This window comes from Balaenoptera borealis, assembly GCF_965194805.1.
Source record: "Balaenoptera borealis genome assembly, chromosome: 15".
Taxonomy (NCBI): Eukaryota; Metazoa; Chordata; class Mammalia; order Artiodactyla; family Balaenopteridae; genus Balaenoptera; species Balaenoptera borealis.
This window is the reverse complement of record NC_138871.1, coordinates 4629482-4650263: the sequence shown is the minus strand read 5'-3', so window position 1 is coordinate 4650263 and position 20782 is coordinate 4629482. Positions and strand designations below refer to the sequence as shown.

Sequence of the window (20782 nt, the reverse complement as noted above, 5' to 3'; positions counted from 1 at the left end):
TGTGGAGACTGTCAAACCCCTCTGTAAGTGCTGATGAAAAGGATTCTGAGCCCTTTCGGCTTCAGTGATTCATTTGGTGCTAGTTTATAAGCCTGGGTCATCTGGTCCCTGCCCGTGATGTAATCACAAAGCATCAACATCTGGGAAAACAGGGTCCCAGGCCCAGTGTAACTCTTCACTGGCGGCCCCCCTGATGGCTATAGTTCATATATTCTTAACAAATCGTTGTTGGAAGTCCTTTCTGCTAGCCTTTAACATCAGGGACTACACAGGGTTCCCAGATAATTGAACCATTAACTCCTTAGATTAGTAACTAGGTCAGAGTTTTCAAGTAGTTGGACATGAATCCAAATAAACATGAATTTAATCTAGAACTCAAAGCCCGAATTTAAACCTAAATAGACCTGAAATTAAGTCTAGTAGAACTAAAGTTAATTTTTTATTTGTATAGCCAATAGGGTTTAGCCATTCTTGATGTACGGTGTGCCTACAGATTCAAAGGCAAATGGTGGATTGAGTACATGATAAAGACTGGTGCTTTGGCCAATTATACCCTCCACCTTCATTATTTTTATTTCCATCGGATTGTTTCCATAGTGCCTACATAATTTTAAAAAATAGAAATAAATTACAAGTTAATTTTGAACCATTGACAATCTAAGTCCCTTGGATCCATAAAGAAAAAGAATTGCATTTCTTAACCACACTTGTGAAGGAGGTATATTTCTACCAGCTCAGACTGACATCCCCTGAGTAAGTGGAATGAGGCCTAGTCTGAAAATATATTCTTATGATTTTCTGGGATTCATAGAGGACCCAAGTGTTATTGACCAGTATGGATGGTCATTAGGCATTGTATCATGTGACACAGAGAATCTTGGGGCTGGCAGGGACCTCCAGGGGCCATGTAGGAGAGACAGCCATATTCATTTAGTGTGTACTCTTTGCAGATCTGGGCCAGGTGCTTGTACATACATTTTCACAGTCAATCCTGACAGCAGCTCTCTACAGTAGACATTATTACTTCAATTTCATAATGAAGAAATACAGAAATTGAGACCTGGGAAGCTGCAGAAGTGTGCCCATCTAAGCATGCACATAAGTACCATGCACCTTCATGATGACTACCACGTCTTCCTTACCGTTCATTCATTTGTGCCTGTGTATCATTTTTGTCTCAACTAATTCTAGGATAAGAAAGATATTCACACTTATAAAGAACAATTCAAGACAAAAATATAATAAGTATAAGTATAAAATTTAAGTTGAATCATCAAAGGGATGGTAACAGTAATATGCACTAATAAGTCTAATATTTGCTCAATTATTCCAGAAAAGGGAATATTTACAGAAGGGTCACTTTACTTCCTCAGTAGAATTCTCAGGGAGCCTCACTGTATAATGTGAAATTTCATTCCTAGGGCCAGTGGTTGTGCATATTTGAGTTATTTATGTTGATGATGCCATATTGCCTCTTATAAAGGAATCCTCTTTGGATGTTTATAGCCTGTTTATTTTATTGGACATATAATTTTAAAATACAATAAGAGGGTAATATTATCATCATTTATATCATCATATTATCATCATTATTTCTAATACAGCAAACTAAATTATACTTATCTCATCAAAGCTACTGTAGTATTTTTCATAAAATTAAATCTGTATTCTAACCTAGAAGAACTCGAATATATTAAATGCGTATCATAAAACATGCATTTAAAAGTAGTTTTAGGGAGTAAAACTTTCTTGATATTTGAAACACAATTTGTGTAGAAGCTGTATCAGGTATCTTTGCAAACAATGTATCTGAATAATCTCAATTCTCTAAACCCAGAATGAGTAAATGGTTCTCTCCCTGAGATTGGGGCATAAGCAGGAAATTCACACTGTTTTCTAAAAACGTAAAAAATTAAACATGTAAATAGCGTATTAATCAAATTAGACGCCATGGGTAGTGTGGTTCTGCATTAAGTTCCCATTTTCTTTCCAAAAGGGAACATGTGGAGCCCTCAGGTGAGGTAGGAGGAAACCTATGGCCCTGATTTTGTATTTATCAGGTTCATCCATTTTGTATCTCCCACTGTCATAATAAATTGGAGATCTAATTTTTATACTTTTAAGATTTAAAATACAAGGGTTTGACTCACCTGGTCCATTTGTGAGGATCTACCACACCGCGGGCACAGTCTGACCTGGGAGACCAAGAATGCACTCATGGGACTCAGGCACACATGGAGAGGCGACTGCAGTAACGCCTTCATTTTAGCAGGATTGGAGAGGTTACATTTTTGAAAATGTTTCATTTTACGAAGGAAGCTCTGCAACAACTCGGTTGGGAAGGGTAATGTGTACAGCACGGCAACGCCATTGGTACTCACCTGAATGACAGTGTGGAATTGCTTTTATATTATACTTTCCATTGAGGTTTTCTTGTACATCGACCCTTTCATTTCCTTTCAGTTTAATCAACTGGCACCTTAAATCGAAGTTTTAATGTCACCCCTCTTGGGACAAGAAGAGAGAAGAGGGACTGTCCCCCACGGGGTATAAGTGGGGAATGCTCTGCTGTGTCCAAAAATCGGGACTAAGGTGACTCTGCCCCAAACCGTGCTCACCCTCAGCCTTTCTTGAGATGATCCTTTTGCTTTGTCCAACAACAGACTTGGACTGTGGGCAAACCTAGAGACACACCAAGCAGTGCTGCTTTGAAAAACCCACTCTACATGATGTTGTAAGCTATTATTTTGCTCATCATATGAAAAAAAAAAAGGATATTCCCGAGAAGCCATCAATTGCTTAAAGAAGACTGGTTCCACAACTCCAGAAGTAGCTCCGGATGAGCTGTCTTTGGTGTTCCACAGTCATTTTCACCTCAGGAGGGAAGCCATGCATGGGACAGTTATGATTTGTGAAGATGTTCCCAGGACTCCAGAGCAGAAAAAGCCAGTTCCAAGCTAGGACTTGTGTATTACAGGGCTCAATTTCCTTTTCTTTATCTGTATACTTTCCAAGAATGAGAAAAGCATGTGAGACAGACTAATGCAGAGAGTTTAGACAAAACTGCAAGGAGCAAGCAAACATTTGACAGGGAAGAGAGTCATCGGGTACCTTGTAAGCAGCTAATAAGTGCTGTGTAAAGTCATCTGCACAGATTTTCTTCCTTATAACATTCCTCAGAATTCCAAAATTGACAAAACTACCTCTAAGCAAGGTCTAGACCCAGAAGGAAGTAGGGTCCTAGAGGTCAGGGTGATTTTTTTTTAAACAAGAAATTTTAAATTTAAATTTAAATCTAATTTTTCCAAACCAGAAATTATTTGGAAATATTTTATCGATTCAGCACTACAGGGTATTTAAATCTTGCTCTGAGTCTGTATAATTCTTGAAATGTGTATGCTCATGTTAGGGATGAATTAGTATTTAATACAAGTAGCACATTTGCTCAAGCACAGAATTCTGAAGAAATCCCAGGCTCTGTCCCATGCAAAAACCTCTTGTGATCCACATTTTTGGTTTATAAATTTGAGCTTACAAGGCCAGTATCTTATAGGCAGTTCATTTGCTTCTACAGCCAGAACTTTCTCTGAGCTTGAGTTACTATGTAAGATTTATACCAACGCATGAGAAAATGAGTTCCATTAATGAAAACACTTTCTGCTGTGCAATTATAAGCAGCTATTACAAAGTCTTCAAAAATTCAGTTGAATAATCATGTGTTTAATGAACATGAATATTGAATGAACACATTTCAAAAATTATTTACATTAGCCTTTTGTAGCCCTTCTCTCATAAACCAAAGTATATATTAAAATAAACAAATTCAGAAATAAATAAATTCAAACTGTAAACATTCCACTCTCTACTCCTCCTTCTTATCTTTTGAGCTCACTCCCCCTAATCCCCCAATGGCATCTACCTTTGCTTCCACTGGCACTTGAGTCCAGTGATCCTACCTGATGTAACTGCTCCGGTCCACATTATATTACTTCCCTGCACAAGCACTCAACCACCTTGCACCTTCCTGCACACCTGGTGAAACCACAATGCAGGTTAAACCTGATCTCTGCCCACTGCATGCACAAGAAAATGTAGATACAGAAAACACACCATTGAGCTGACTGGTCCCATTTTATATTCACAGTTATTAACCTCAAGAGTGCTCTATTTCTGTTTGGAATTCATAATTTATATCCTTAGTCATTCTCTCTTCCATTCCCCTTGACAAATATTTCATATTTTCATTTTCTCCTCAAATCTCCAGTGCCTCTTTCCTCATCCTCAGTCTCACTGGAAAATGAAAGAGATGAGACCAGAACTTGATAAAGCTGCTCTCATCGCAAAGGCTCACCGACCTGCCCCTCTGCCTTCCTTTCCCGTTGCTGTGGATAAACTCCCCTTGCTTCTAGCCAAGCCCAATCCCTCCACCAGCACACTAAATACCATCTCTCTCAGCTAACTGGAATAGTGAAGCAATTCCCCTTTTCTTCCTCCAAGTCATTCATTTTTTCCCTTTTCATTGGATCATTCTCATCACTATGCAAATATGCTGTTACTTCTTCAATCTCTACAATTTTTTCTTTCTTTGACCTCATGTTTCCCTCTGGCTACTGTTCTATTTATTTCCTTCCCCATTCAGTAAAACCCCTGAAATAGATGTTGATACTGTCTCTAACTTCTCTCCTCTATTTCTTCCTTGAATCCATTCCCATCAAGATTTTACATCTACTGTTCTACAAAAATTGCTCTTCTTAAGGTCCCCAAACTGCCATGTTTCTGGATCAAAGGCCCTGCCTGCATTCTCATTTTGTTGGACCCATCAGTGGCATTTGGTGCTGTTATTCATTCTTCTGTCCATGAGCCTGCTCTCTTCACTCCAGGACGTAGCACTCACATGGATTTCGTTTTCTTTTCTCAATGTTCACTCTCAATCTTTTTCTACTGGTTCTTCATTGGCTCCCCAACCTGCAGCGTTAGCAGACCCTACAGACCAGTGCTTGAACCTCTTTTTTCCTCCTGCTCTCATGCCATAGGTGACCTCAAGGCTCCCTGTGGAAGAGGAGCCCAGCTAAGTGCTGAAGACTAGGGCTCTCCTTCTTTAGCATAGACCTTTGCTTGGGAAAAAGACTGCCCAGCCAGAGATAATGTCCAAGTTCTTACATCTAATTGTGACCACTAGCCCATTTCTTGCCCATGGAATATGAACATATTGTTTAACTTTTGAGAACCTATGTGCTAGGCGTTCATTCCTGCAAGAGATACAGAGATGGACCATATGAATCTTGCCCTTGAGCGCTACAGAGCATGGTAGAAAAGATAGAATAGTATGCCCATAAAATTATGCCCATAGATTAATATGCCATTATTATTGGCCATTATGGCCAATATGCCATGAGCCTAGGTCCCTGAATAACCATGTGGGCCCCTCCCCCTTCTCCCCATTCCCACTGTGGATTGGACTTTAAAAGGAATGAAAAATCTCTATTAATTTAACCCAGTAAGGTTTTGGGTTTGAGTTTCAGTTCTGTCAATTAGAGGCTGTGTTTTCTCTGTAGTGGAAACTGGTATGTCCTAAATTAATACACCAATCTATTGGCTAATGCCTAAATTAATACACCAATCTCTTGGCTAATGCCTCACAGATTTATTTATTCATTCTGAGTCTCTTCCCTAAACCCCAAACCTGAACCCTCAACCGCCTTTGGCATTTCCACTTGGAGGTCTAATATGCACCTTAAGTTTACTGTCTCCAAAGTTCCTGATAAACATCTCTGTGAACCAGTTCCTCCACAGCCTTCCCTGTCTGTCCTAAAGAAACAGAACTTTCTTCAGGCAACGTCATTCTTCCAATGGCTCAGAGAAAAAAAATGTTTATAGTTTACCTAGGTTTTTCTCTTTCTCTCTCATTCCAAATCTGAACTTTCAGGTTACAATTTAGCTCTACCTTCAAAATATATCCAGGAGTCAAATATTGTCAGAATTCAACCACTTCTTACAACCACTCCAGCCACCACATTGAATCCAACTAGATTCATCTCTTGTTTGGATTATTATAAGAGCCTCCTGACTTACATTCTCAAGGCAAGAACTGGAAGAATCCTGCTAAAATAAAAGTCAGGTCATCTCTCCTGTTTCTGCTCAAACCTCTTAAAGATTTCCCATGTTAGTGTAAAATGCCAATGTCCTTGTCAAGACCTCCAGAGCCTTCCATGATAAAGCCCGTTTCCTCTGTGATTCCCACTTCTGAATTTCTACAACCTCTGATATCTATTTCTCTGTGGTTTCTATCACATTTGAGGCACTTTCATGGCTACGTAGGCACAGCCTAGAAAAGTAGAAAGAGACTTCTGTTCTAGTTTCAACTCTGTTACTTAGCAGCTGAATAGCTTTTGATCAACTTTCTTAATTTTTCTGAGTCTTACATTTCTTATATCAAAACTGGGGGAAATAACACTCATCACATAGGATTATTGGTTTCTAGTGAGTAAAAAAAAAAAAAAACATATGAAAGCTCCAAATTCATGTTGATATCATAATTATCATCACCATCATCCACTGTTAGAATCACCAGCTTCATTAATATCACCACCACCATCATCACCACTATCACCATCAGCACTGTCACCATCATCACCATCATCACCACTATCACCATCACCACCACCACCACCACCATCACCACCACAACCATCATCACCATCATCACCACCACCACCATCACCATCACCATCACCATCACCACCACCACCACCACCACCACCACCATCACCATCACCATCACCATCACCATCACCACCATCCATCAGCACTATCATCACCATCACCAGCATCATCACCATCATCACTGCCATTTTCACCACCACTGTCATCATTATGACCATTGTTCTATAGCATAGTGTTTAATGGTGTAGCTTCTGGGTTAAATTACCTGTATTAAGATCTTGACTAACTCTGTGACCTCGGGCACATTACATAACTTTTCTGTCTTTAATTTACACATTTGTGAAATGGGCTGTACTAATAATATCTATACTGTAAGGTATTATGAATACTTAAGTATTATGAATACTTAATGAGATGAATGATACAGTGTTTGAAAAAGAGTCCATCTCGTTGTGTGTGCTCAGTAAATGTAGCCATTGCTATTATTCTACCTTTTCTACCATGCTGTGTAGTTCTCAAGGGTAAGATTCATGTGGTCCGTCTCTGTATCTCCCGCAGGAATGAATACCTAGCACATAGTAGGTTCTCAAAAAGTTAAATAAATACTTGATGTTTGGTTGTTTGAAGAGATAAATGAATGGATGGATGGATTGAAAACACAGGTCAAAGATAGGCATGGAATAATGAAGCACACTAAGCTTTAAACTGATGTTGTCTCTTTAAGCTGTTTTCAGGTTTTAAGGCTGATCATAAAACAGTAGGTGCTGAAGGACTGTACAAAGCCCAGAGATTCAGAAGTATATACATTAGATTTTGCTCCTCCCCATTGGGAAAGTACTAGGAAACCCCAGAAACAGTCCGCTGTGAACAGTCTGGACCACAGTTTACACTGGAGGCAGCTGATGAGATTTTCTCAGAGTGACCTCATTAAATAAAATCTGCACAAGCATGCTTTTTGACAGCGACCTTTGGACAGATAAATGGAAACTCAGAAAGCTTTAAGGAATTACTCATGATTCAAGGGAGTGGGAAATGGACGGAGATGCTTAGATGAAGATCAGTGTTTTAAACTCTGCTCCTTCTTTTCCAGGTTTGGGTTTGGTCATATCTCTGTCTGTTTCCACTATGGTAGACATTGCTTAAATTCTAGAACACTAAACAAAATATACATTTGCAAAGATATTCCTCATCTCCAACTCCTGTTTCTAGAAACATCTTTGCCATGATCCTGAAGGGTAGCAGAATATGCCGCCCCCAAATCTGCCACTTTGGTATATTGATTATTTTGAGCCGCAATCACTTGAAGAACAGCCAGTGCAGGGAGAAGCTTTCTCTGAACGTCCCTTCCCTGCCCAAGGACAGATCCTCTAAAAGGAACTCAACTGTCATAAATCTTCTCCCTGGACATTTCCTCAACCAGGAAAGATTGGTCACAGGAGAGGAGACTAGAAGCTGACATCAGACAAACTGTGCCACCAACTGTCATATCTCCCATCTCTTCTTCTAAGGGCCCATTCATATTTTCCTAAAAATAATTTATTCTCCTCTAAAAGGCTGCATCCCCACTTCCCTTTCCCTACAAAGATGGTGTTTCATCCTGAATCTCACCCTGGAGAGAGATCATTTCTCCCTGGATATCTCTCACGTATACATGAGATACACATGTTAATAAACTTCTGTTTGTTTTTCCCTTGTTAACCTTTAGGGGTCTCAGCTAAACACTCAGCAGGGTAGAGGGAAAATTATGTTTCCTCCTCCATAATCCCCTGAAGCACTCTTACTTATTGGGCTTCCAAAGGTACCAAGAGACTTTTAGTTGCAGGTGTCCAGCAACTCTAGGGACTCTACAAATATCTGCTGAATTGATGAATGAGTGTGCCTCAGGTGGAGGAGTGGGATACTACTCAGACGGTCCCATGGGTTGTCTTTTTGCTTTCTGACTGCATTGCACATCAGAGTTCAGACACAACGTGGCAAAGCTTAAAGGACAGGGCGTCTCTCCTCCCACAGGTGACATCGAGGTGCCTGAGGAGGGTGAGGAAGGATGTAGGTGTGTGCCCTCTTCACACAGATGTGTTGCATTCAAATTGTAGATCTGTAAAGTCTTTTATAAGGAAAGAAAGTTTCCTATTCCAAGTCTCTCATTTTGTGGAGGAAAACTGAGGCTCTGAAAAACTTCCTGGTTGAATATCTGAAAACAGAATCTCATCTTAAATAGACTAGGAGATTTTGATATTAAAAGTACCACTCATTTATAACCTTGAATTTGCAGAAAGTAGCTTTTCAGATAGTAAAACATTTCTCTGCTGAAATGAAACAAATACCTCTGGCTAAAACGAAAGAGAGAAAAGCATTTAATTCCACGAACAGCAATAAAAACCACCAATAAAAACCAATAAAATACCACTGCATGATCCTTGATAGGGCTGCTTTCTAAGAAGAGGGCTCCAGCTTTTTGCTGAGAACTAAGTCTTAAAAAAAAAAAAAAGGAAGCTAGTTCAGACGTTAAGACCTCAAATATAACCAAAAAAAATCATCAACAGTACTACAGGCGGCAACTTTTTACAGGCAAAGATTTTTGAATTGAAATATTATTATGAAACTAAGGGTTCATGGTTGTACAATGCAGATTTCAAAGAAGGGGGAGTTAAGGTATGAATATTATAAAAATCTGTAAGGAATAAATAGTGTGAAATATCAGTTCTAACTGTCGCTAGGTGCTCTCCTGACTATTATATTATACTAGTACCTGACAATGGAGGCTTTCCCTGTCTCTGGTCTCCTGATCAAGCTCACACACAGGGCTGGAGGCTCTGGGAGCCGCTGACCCGTGGAGAGGGTGCTGGCGCCACGCAGTGGTGGAGGGGGACCACTGCCACTTAGGAAGCCACTAAAGATTTTAACTTAGTAGAGACAGGATCTTGCCTTCATTCATTCCATGGGTACAGTAATGGGTGGTGGTATCACTTTCAGGGGCTGAGCTCCAGTCATGGGGCCCTTTGAAGAAATGGCTCAGCCAAGTCCTTGTCAGCAAGCGGGTGCAATTTAACTCTTTCTTATTTGCTTTAGGGGAGAAATGAAAGAAGTGTTTTTTAAACCAAGTTGTTCATCTTCCATGGATAAGAATAAATAAAAGAGCATTTTTCCAAGTGTAAGAAAAGGTTGATAACCTTTAACTACACTAGCCTAGATTCATAAAGTTAAAGTGATACTGGAGTCTGTAGTCACTACAGCTACCATGGGCAGGAAGGTCCCAGAAACGTAGATTTGTCATTCATTTTCCTGGTTCTGAGGCACAATTATTCTTAAAAGTATTATGTGACTCAAACTTCTAGAAATTATTGTCTGAATGTGCCCTTGCCCTACCATTATTTCACTCAATGTGTAGAACTGGCCTGAGTCACTTACTGGAAATAAGACTTTATTCTGCTATGGCTTTTGCAGATAATTCCTAAAATAGTCTCCACTATTCTATTTGAAGGCACCTGAGAAACTGACTTGCTGTTTTGGGGCTAATAGTCACAGGGTGGAGGGTGGGATGGAATGAGTGTTATATGGACAGGCCTGGGCTTGAATTCCTTTTGGACCCTTATTTGATTTGTAAACTTGGGTAAGTCTGTTTGCTTGTTTGATGGTTTTCAAACCTTTCTGCATCTATAATTCTTCACTTATAAAATGGGTACAAGAATGTCTATCTCTTTGGCTTTTATGATTAACAACAACAACAACAACAAGAAAAATACAAGCAAACCTTGCATAGAGCTTCCCATGTAGAGATACACATTTTTTTTTTTAAAGCAGTTGTCATTTGCTGCTCCTTCCTTACAAGGAATGTGACACTCACCCTTTAATACAAATTTCCAGCAGATTTCCAGAAAATTTCCAATAGAGAAGAGGAGGCAGATTTTTGCAGGGCTCCATGATTTTTTTTTTTTTAAGAGGACAGAACATCCTTACATTCTGTTCTGTTGCACTTTTGAAACAGTTATGCTTTTATAAAGTGTTAAGTGAAGTGTTCTGTGCCAGCTCCTAGAACCCTCCCATTTTTATCCTGGCCTTGTCTCTGCATTACTTTCAAGGTCCGAAGGTGGCTGTTCCTTATATGGTTCTGTTTAGGTGGAGGATTATTATTATTATTATTATTATTTTTCTTGTACCTTCTGCTGACATTTCACGGATTTCCTGTGTTAGAACTTTGAAAAGAAAATCTGCTTTGAATGTTGAACTGCAGGGTGTTTAATAGCAGGAGCCATGTTTGGACACATTTCAAAAAATGAGAAAAGAGAAGGATTTTATTTCCTAAATATCGAAGGGAAAATGGTTTCAGTTAATTGAGGGACAACTGGTCAGCTTTTAGGGTCCCTTCAGTTCCTGGTGATAAAGATGCTGGGACAGCAGATTGCAGGCAGGTCTAAGACGCCTTGCGCGAACCAGGAGGACGGGCTGCGCTGGCGGACGAGGCTCTTTCGGGTGCAGAAGGACCACGTTTCCTCCCCTCCCCTGCCCTGACCACAGCCCGTCCTGTAATTAGCGGAGCCGGTCAATCCGAGCTCGAGCTCGGCAAATCACGGGCTTTCCACGAAATAATGGTGGTTCTGCTGCTCGCGGACATGGACACCTCGAAGCCTGAAAACAGAGAGGATGTTTTTCTTTTTCGTGACGGGGGCAGGGAGGAGAAAAGTGGAAGCGACAGGGGTCCGATGAGTGACACCCGTACACGGTGGAAAAGAAAAGAAAGGGCTTCGATGGGAGCGTGGGAACCGGAGTTCTGCACGGGGAGCGTCAGCGCCCCGAGAGCGTGCCCTATGCGCGACCTGATGAAGTCCAGGAAGGGGAACGATAGGAGGCTTTTCTGAACCTTCCCTACGGGGCACGGAGCTCTGCGGGGCGCGGGCTGGGCCGGCGTCTCCTCCCGGCCCCGCGCCCCGGGTCCCCTGCGCGCGCCGCCTGGGTCGCGACGGCCCCTTCCCTGGATGGACTCCCGCCGCGGCCTCCGGGGCGGGGACAGCTCCGGCCACCGCGCGGCCCCTCCGCCCAGAGCTCGCCGGCTCCGAGGCTGGCGGGTCTCGGCGCGCGGCCTGGGCCCCAGGCGAGCGCGGCCGCCGCCCCCGCGGCTCCGGGCCCCGCGTAGCCCGCGGGCTCGGCCGGTGCGTCGCGCGCCCGCCCCGGGCCCGTCCTCCCGCCCCGCGGCCCCGGCGCCGCGCCCGCCCCGCCCCGCCCCCGCCCGCGGGCCGCGGCGGGCGGCGGACGGGACATGGGCCGGCGGCTGGCGGCGGAGGGCGGCTGAGGGCGCCGAGGCTCCGCGCCGTGGCCTCGCGTCGCGTGCGCGCCCGCTCGCGGCAGGGAGCCGGCCGGTGCGCGGCAGACCTCCGGCCCCGCGGCGGCGGCTCTCGCTGTCCGCTCCGTGCCGGGCCCGGCGGGCGGCGCTGCCCGCTCCGGGGCGATGCGCTGAGCGCGCCGAGGGCCGAGCTCGGGGACGACGGCGGCGGGGGGAGCCGAGCCCATGGAGCCGGCGGGTACCCGGCGGAGCCGGCGGACGCCGCCGCCGCCGCTGCTGCTACCGCTGCTCCTGCAGGTGGCGGGGCCGGCGGGCGCCCTGGCCGAGACCCTGCTGGACGCGCCGCGGGCCATGGGCACCAGCTTCAGCTCGCCCAGCCCCGCGAGCGTGGTGGCTCCGGGCACGACGCCGTTCGAGGAGAGCCGACTGCCGGTGTTCACCCTGGATTACCCCCACGTGCAGATCCCCTTCGAGATCACCCTGTGGATCCTGCTGGCCTCCCTGGCCAAGATCGGTGAGCGAGCTGGACCCGCGGGGTGCGGCGGGGACCAAGGCCGGGAGGGTGCCCGGTTCGGCGAGTTGACCTCTGGGTCGTGGTCGCCTCCCAGTGCACCAGGGCAGGGACGACAGAGCAGCTTCATCTGGCCGAAAGGGACCGCGGGAGGGGCAGTTTCATGCTTTGGCTCTTGAGTGGACCTTGGCCTGGAAATAGCCCCGGAGTTTTAACCCGTACATACTTAGCGATTTGCGGCTTGCTCTGCCTGGAACGCCGAGTGTGAGAGGCTTCTGCTAAAGCTGAGATCTCTTTACTGAGGAAGGAGGACAGTGGGCTGAAGTTCATGGGTCTCACCTACTGGGAGAGGGGCGCCAGCAGCACCCAGGCTAGAACGGTGAAAGCCCTGGATGCTTGGGAGAGAGACGTGCCTTGGCAGGGACGCAGACCCTGCCGTGCACCTGACTAGTGAGGTGGCTGGAAGGGGACCAGGGACACCTGAGTGCCTGCAGCACGACGGCGACGCCCTGTCTCCTCCCTTTCTCTGGGCTGAGGCTGTCACTCTCCAGGAAGCATTTTCGTGGTGACTGAGGCCAGTGAAGCCAGATGCATGTTTAAGAATAATTAACCCACGTTTCCAAACTACATTTTAGTCTCCTTTGGAAAGCAGGAGCCTCCGAATGGATCTTCTCATCTTCATTTATTTTCACCCCACATAAACTTTTGTTAGGATCGTGGAGCTTTACGTTATTTGTACTTTATATTTTAAATACTTTTTAATTTAAAATACGGCAACTACTGTTGTTGTAATGATTCCAAAAAGTTATCAGATAGACAGAATTTATGCATTATTGCGTCTGTTTTATACATCTGCTCCTTGAGAGGTCCCATGCTCTAAGGTCTCCATAAAGGATGAAAAGAAACATGGCTGCATCCCCAAGCCTAGAGGTTGGTGGGAGAGATGGCATACACCACAGCACTCATAATCCAGGAAAGTGCTAGGTGGGATAAGACATTCAGAAAAGATGATATGCAGTGTAGGGAGAAGGGAAGCACTTCCTCATGCCAAGGATGCGTTTAAACTAGGTTTTCAAGGATGAGCAGAAGATGGTCAATTGGAGATGAAATGGAACAACATTCCAGAGAGGAATAAGCAAAGGCCTAAATTGAGAGGGAAGCGCAAAGCAGGGATGGTTTATACAAAAGTGCAGGGTGCAGGAAGTAAGCCCAAAACAAACCTTCGATGTCAGATTAAGTTAACTAGATTCTGTTAATGGTGACCAAAGGAGGCATGGGCTATTTAAAGGCTTTGCAACCTGTAATTGCCTGGTTTTGACATGGCTCTACTGGTTGAGTGTTTTAATTTCTCCTGGGAAATGAAATAAGGGGGAAAGGATGTCCCTGTCTTATGCACATTTGCATAAACTCGTTGCCTGTCATAGTAAACGCAGGTGCCATCTCATGCGGTCCTCACAGCAGCCCTGCCAAGTAGGAAGGGCAGATATTAATACCCACTCGGGGGAGGTGGAAACTGAAACTCAGAGAGTTTGCCCGAGTTGCCCACAGACGCACAAAGTGCGGAGCCAAGCGCAGACTCTGTCTACTCTTTCTCTCTCTGAGCCTCTGTCACTGAAGGGGTGCTTTCATGCCCTGTTTCCATGACTGCTTCTCTGTTGCCATTTCTATTCAATTATAGCGCTTTCTTCTGTTCCTCACTCTTGATTATTTTAATCTGATCAATCACACTAATAACAGTCACTAGTAGTCACTTAAATTCATTATCTCTAATTTTCACATCCACCCCGGGACAGGTATGATGACCGCGTTTCAGATACGAGGAAACTGAGAGCTGGGGAGGTTACCTTGCTGCCGGATGGTGAGCCAGAATTCCAGCCAGCTCTGCTCGATGTCTCATCTTCCTGTCTACCCTGGAGGCTTGTTTGGTGTCAGGGTTAAATGAGAAGAGATATGTATACCCTTCTTAGGGCAGTGCTGGGCCTGCAGTGAGCACTGAATATTGTCACCATCAGGAGTGGTGGAAGAGTAGCAGGGCTTTACTCCGGCAGTTTTCTGGCACTACGGTTCCTTTTCCCCTGGACGGGGCTGCCTCTTGCATTTTCCTGCTTCTGTTTTAGGCTCTGCCTTTTCCAAGCGTTCTTATTCTGAGCACTGCCTTTTTACACTTGCTTGTTTCTATCACAATCTATTCATCTTATGTGACGTTATCATGTTAATTGTATGGTATTTTATTAGAAGGCGTTCTTGCTTGTGTGAGCTCATAGGTGTATTTACCTGCCTGTGGGCAGTTTTCTCATCCAGATGTGTTTCTGTTCCCTGGCACTTGCTGTCCTGCCTGTCTCTTTGCCTGTACCAAAAGTGGAGCTTCTCTGACTACTGTTTCCTCTTTCCTCCCTGCACCTGAGGTGGCGCCGAGACGGAAACAGACAGATGTTCGTATCTCCCAGCCAGAACGGTCTGAGTGGAGTGGAGACCGCCGTGGTGGGGTGAAGGCTACGGTTCTCAGAGAAATAAGTGTAGGCTTCCAGTACCAAAAGCTAGTGCTTGAGGGTCTTTTCTAGGTGCTGCCTTGATATATTCCAGCCCTGTCCTCCTGTTGCTTCTCTGTTCCTAGAGGAGCTGGGAAATGCCCAGGGATCCCCCCTCTACCTCCCCTAGGCCCTAAACTTTCTCTTTGGCTTTGGAGAAGACTGTGCTGGTACCAAGGGCACTTTTACAGCCCATTAAACTGTGGTCTGGCCATTCACATTCTATTTTAACTCTTACACTGGAAAAACTATTGCTTTGGCAGGACTCATATGACTTAATTGGCTCACATTTGGGTAGGGTGATGAATTGAGCAGCGCAGGGGGACGTGAGGCTATGGGGTAACAGGAGTGTTAACACATGCAAAATGCCATGGTTTCTATTTGGGGCACTTTTATGCTGTGTACCTAATGTCCCTGAGCTTACCTGCCCCAGAGAACGTAGAGAAACATTGCTAGTGATTAAGCTTAACAGGGATCACAGATTGCCCCCAATGGAGGCTCCTAATAGCATTTGTAGGAGGTTGAAATCATGCCCGAGGGTGAATTCAGAATCGTTTTCGAGATTGCTGCACAATATAAACTTAGAAATAACTACAGTCAGAAGTGAGAATATGCATTTTTGGCAGAGTATTGAATGATTCAGCTTTTCATTGTTTTACTTGATTATCAGGGATACTTGACTTTCTAATTGTTTGGTCAGAAAGAAAGTTCTGTAGAAAAGAAAGTTTCCTAAAATGATGATGATGGTGATGTGTATGTGTGTGTGAAGTAGGTTAAATAAATAAAAGAACATAGCAAATTCAGTCCACCTTTGAAAAGTTTTTTAAAAAAATTTTGGCAAGAAACATCTCCCAATTTGTTTTTCACTTAGATCCTCATGCATGTGAACTCTTATTGTTCTTTCATTTTGAGTGTTTATATTTTGAATGAACCGTTGATTTTCAAAACAGTTATAAATACTTACTTTGCTTGGTAAATCCTGTATACAGGGATGGAGTTCTACAGCTCGGAATAATAGGTAGCCAAAGAATGAAGAAGAGAAAAGTTTCCTAGAGTGTTCTAAGATTGTGTCCTCTGATTTCCTTGCCCATGACGTGGGTCAGTGGGATTTGTCCTAAACTGGGTAAACTTGGGCATGCATTCTCCCTCTGTTCAGGGTGCTGGGACAAAGCAGTGGGTCCCCTGCTGTTTAAAGTAACAAAGCCCCCTTCTGTGTCCTCAGTGGTTCCCCAGACACCCCCTCATTTATCTTGCAGTCTTGGGAAGCTGGCCTGTTTGCCTCTTCCAGGTGTGAGCTCTCACCTGCCCTTTTCACTTCCTTTGCCCTTGAACTTGGGCTTAGGATGCAGCATTTTCCACTTCTCTTCATCCTGTTGTCTTGAAAGTAAATAACTTGTATTATTATTTTAAGGGAAAGACAAAGCAGTTTGGTCCATGAAGGTTTCTCCTCTGGGCTCCAGACTATCCTGAATTTAAAATAGAAACCAGACTTTCTTTGGTTAATATCCGCCTGATTACTGAGATCCTGATCTCTGGAAAAAACCTATCCTTGCCTTTGATCTGTTTCTTTTTGTCATATTTTGTTTTCCTGAAGCATATTTACTGGCTGGTTGGTCAGTGGATGAAGCTCATGGTCTTCACTTATTATTTGAACCACATCTCGCTTTGAACGTACGTCTAAAGCCAGGTCCTCCTGATGGACTGTGTGTGTTCCTAATAAAGCTCAAAGAAGACTTCTAATTTCTTACTGTCTCAAAACCTCCAACCCTTCCTATTGGGCCAACCATACGTTTCCTGTTTTCTGTCCAAAGGATGACTTCAGTGGGTCTCTTTCTAAAGAGACTGTTTCAGGTGCCTTCTAGAATTATCACTGCACTCTACCACAGACATATTCTTGTACCTTTTAAAATAATAGCAGGTGATTTTCTACCAAAACTATTACTCTTTGTATCAACTTTAAGAATGAGAATAATATTTATTATTAATAAGATGCTTTATTTTTTACAGAATTCTTTCATATAGCTTGAAGCCCTAAAGAGGTATACAGAGAACCTTTTGTGTAAACTTGTTTGTTCCTTGTAGGGTTTTAAAAACTCACTGTAAAACCAAGTGAATTGGATGGTTGGTGTATGGGTAGATTTTCACTAATGATTTAATTGCTTTAAAGTTTATAGTTCTGTTTGACTTATCTATGTCCTCTTAGTTCAGTTTTGGTATCTGTATTTTTATTTTTCTAGAAAGTCATTATTTCATTTGTGTTTTTAAATTTATGGGAAGAAATTTATTTTTTATGATTTTAAAAATCTCCACTTCGTATTTAAGTTCTACTTTATTATTCCTATTATTGTTATTTTCATCTTTCTTTACTTTGATCAAAATTCATAGAAGTTTATCTATGAATTTTTCTGGTTGGCTTCTTTTTCAAAGAATTAGATTCTGGTTGGCTTCTAATTTATCAATTTCTGCACTTTATTATTTAGTTACTCCTACTTTATTTGCGTGTGTTTTTTAAAAAATTGTTGAATTGAAAGCTTAGCTCATTAATTATTGAATTTACTTGTTTTCCAATATGTTGACTCCCACCTTACAAGGGTAATTAATCCCTGAAAAAACACTTACAGTTGAAAACATATTTAACATTGCTTTCAATATTTTCAATGATAAATATTTTTATGAACTCATAAGCTCCACACTTGGCATGGCTAAATGACATTAGTCTTATTAAATTGGACAAAGGTATTTCAGTAGTTTACTTTAGTTGTTATAACTTCTAATAAGCCATTTTCCCTTAATAAATTTATTCAAAATATGACTATTTACTTGTTCTCATTAAATTCAAAGCAATGAAAAACTGACACTTGACTATGTTACAAACAAAACATATTCATGATACTCTAAGTTATGTAAATTTATCTTTATTGCAAATTATAATAACAGTAAACAACATGGCAAAGACTAAAGAATTCAGGGAGATGATGCAACCATCTGTATTCTGAGGAGAACTTAACACAACATATTAGTGATAAAACTGAAAAGATGACTACGTGATGTATCAGCCACCAATTTAAAGTCTATAAAATCCAATTTGGTCTTTATGAAGTCAAATAAATGCCTTATGAGATGAAATAGGAATATTAAATGAAACTCTTCTTAAATATGAATTCTCATGACCCAAATGGGTATAACTTAGAGGAATGGCAATATATGTATTTAAGGCTAGAAGTATATCCTTGTGATCCTATTTTAGTTGCATTGCATAGATTTCATATATAGAGTTTTCGCTCTTCAGTTTTCAGTATTTTTAAACTTCCTTGAGATTTTTTTTATTGTAGCCTGATAATTATTTCGAATTGTAGTAGTTCGTTAATAAACACATAGAGATGTGTGGTTATTTTTTATTTTATTCATATTTTAGTCCATTTTGGTTATATAGACCTGATTGATTTTTGATATTGATTGAGATGTCCTCTCTGACTTAATAGGTGGTCATTTAAAAATACATTTCAAGGCTTGCTTTAAAAAGATTGTGTATTCTCTGTTTATCGTGTGCAGAGTTTTATACCGGCACATGTGCACATATACAGACACACATATATACATACCCGCAGAGGACTAGATGAAATTTCAAATTATAGTGTTCAAATCTTTAATAGCGTTACTAATTTTTTGGGCTACTTTATCTTTTACGTTCTGGGGTACATTAAAATCAACCTCTAAGATTGTGATGTCAGTTGCTGTTTGTAATTTTGTCATTTTTTGCTTTATATAGCAATATTTTGATGCTATGTTATTAGGTACATACTAGTTCAATATTGTTACATCTTCTGAGTGAATTCTTCCTTTACTTTTTAAGTTACATATTAACTTCTCTATTTTAAATAATTTTCTTGTGGCTCAGAGTCTATTTTTTATTATATTCCTACTGCTATTCAAAATAAACTTCATTTTGCATATGTATTTTTTTCTGTATCTATGTTTTTCACATCTGTATTTTCCAGACATATCTTTTCCCTTACCATAACTATCAAATCAACTGGATAATTCTCCTTTAGCTGTATCTCATTAAACCACTTGTAGCTGATTTTCTATCTTTAATTTAAATTTTCAAATATCTGTAGTTTAAGGAGACATATAATTACATATATTGTGCATAATGATATATTTGGACTTTGCTCTCTGTTTACTGTGCTTTTACTTTGTGTCTTCAGTTTTCTTTTCTTGCCATATTTTGGCTTAGTCAAATTTTTCCTTCATTTTTTTATACATTTTCATACATTCTGTTTCTATTCCTTTTGTGGTTACACTTCAGTTTTAATATGATTACCTGCTTTAGCAGGAGCCAGGCCAGACTGCCTTGGCTCACATCCCAGGTACGTTTTCCTACATATTTTGTAGTTGTATGATTTTTGGCGCATAACTTAAATTCTGAGCTCAGTTGCCCTGTTGGTAAAATGGGGATAATAAAAGTACCAATGTCCTAGGCTGTTGTGAAAATTAAATTCGTTAATATAAGTAAAAGATTAAAATTACTTTCTGGAACATAGTAAACATAGTATTTGCTATTTTTACTATTGTTTTATCCTCTTCATGAATAATACTTAAACTTAAAAAAAATTTTACCTGCTATCTGCCAATTTCAGAATTCTGATTTTTTGTCTTGTAATTTACACCTGGTTTGTATTTAATTTCCTCCAAGTTAGTTTTTAATTTTTATAAGCAATGTTTACATACATTTGTAAACGTGCTTGCCGATTTTTCTTCATTGTTACTTCTTCTCTCTACCCTTTTCGTCCAGATTGTTTTCTTTTTATTGAAATGTGTTATTTAGTGGATACTTTGGGAGGGGAGGCTTTGAATGATAAATTCTCTTGGTCTTTGTATGAAAATGTCTTTATTTTGAGTATTCTCTTGAATATTATATAACAGAGTATAGGTGCTGGAATTATTATCACTTATCATTTGGAAGGTATTATTTCGTTACTTTCTGTTCTCTTTGGTTGCTAAGGAGAATTATGTTGTTACTCTCATTGCCCTTTGGAGTTAACCTGACTTTTCTCTCTGCTTGTAGTGAAGATTTTTCACTTGGTTATTTCAGATATTCTGCTGGTTCCTCAATGTGTCTAAGTATGGATTTATTTTATTTTTCCTGTTTGGAAATTGTTGCGCTTCCATGTTTCTTAACTATGGTTTTCTGTTTTTCATCTGTTTTCCTTTTTTTTCTACTTCTTGGTGATTTTTATCAGATCTTTTTTTCCAGCCTACCACATTACTCTCAGTGTGTTTCTAATCTGTAGTTAACCTACTCCTTAGATTATTCCTTTTAATTATATATTCATTTGTGCTCTTTTGGTTCTTTTTCAAGTTCATCTGCATTTTGTTCATACTATTCTATTACTTAATGATAGTTTTTACTCCTTCTTTAATTGTTTTATTTATTTAAACTGTATTCATTTAATAGGTTTTTTTCAGATTGTTCTTTTTAGCTGTTGGGTTGCTAATTCTTATGTTTATCACATTTACTGACTTTCCCCTTTTGGGTATTTACTTCCTTATATAGATTATAGCTTTTATTGTGAATTTAGCTTCAGTAGGGGATATTTACTTGGTAGTGGTCTGTTTTCCTCATGTTGCGAAAGGTTCTTACAGAATGGTTTTGAGTGTTCTTGCTGGGACCCAGGGTTTCAGTGATTGGTTTTTAGTGTTAGCTTGATTTTAGCTTGGTTCTCAGTTTGGCTTTCCTATATGACTCAAGAATTTGGTTTTCCTAAATGACTCAAGGTAAATAGATCTTATATGTCTTAT

At 41.3% G+C, this 20782-nt stretch overlaps 1 protein-coding gene across 1 annotated transcript in view; it reads left to right on the top strand.

Annotated features, from left to right (window-relative positions):
• Window positions 1–11922: 11922 nt before the first annotated feature.
• Window positions 11923–20782, top strand: part of SLC9A2 (solute carrier family 9 member A2) — a gene marked incomplete at its 3' end in the record, with an annotated part of 86653 nt that continues 77793 nt past the window's right edge. The window contains exon 1 of the mRNA XM_082356501.1: window positions 11923–12455. Coding sequence (XP_082212627.1) covers window positions 12167–12455 — 289 coding nt within the window. The 5' untranslated portion in view covers window positions 11923–12166. The remainder of the gene's footprint in view (window positions 12456–20782) is intronic.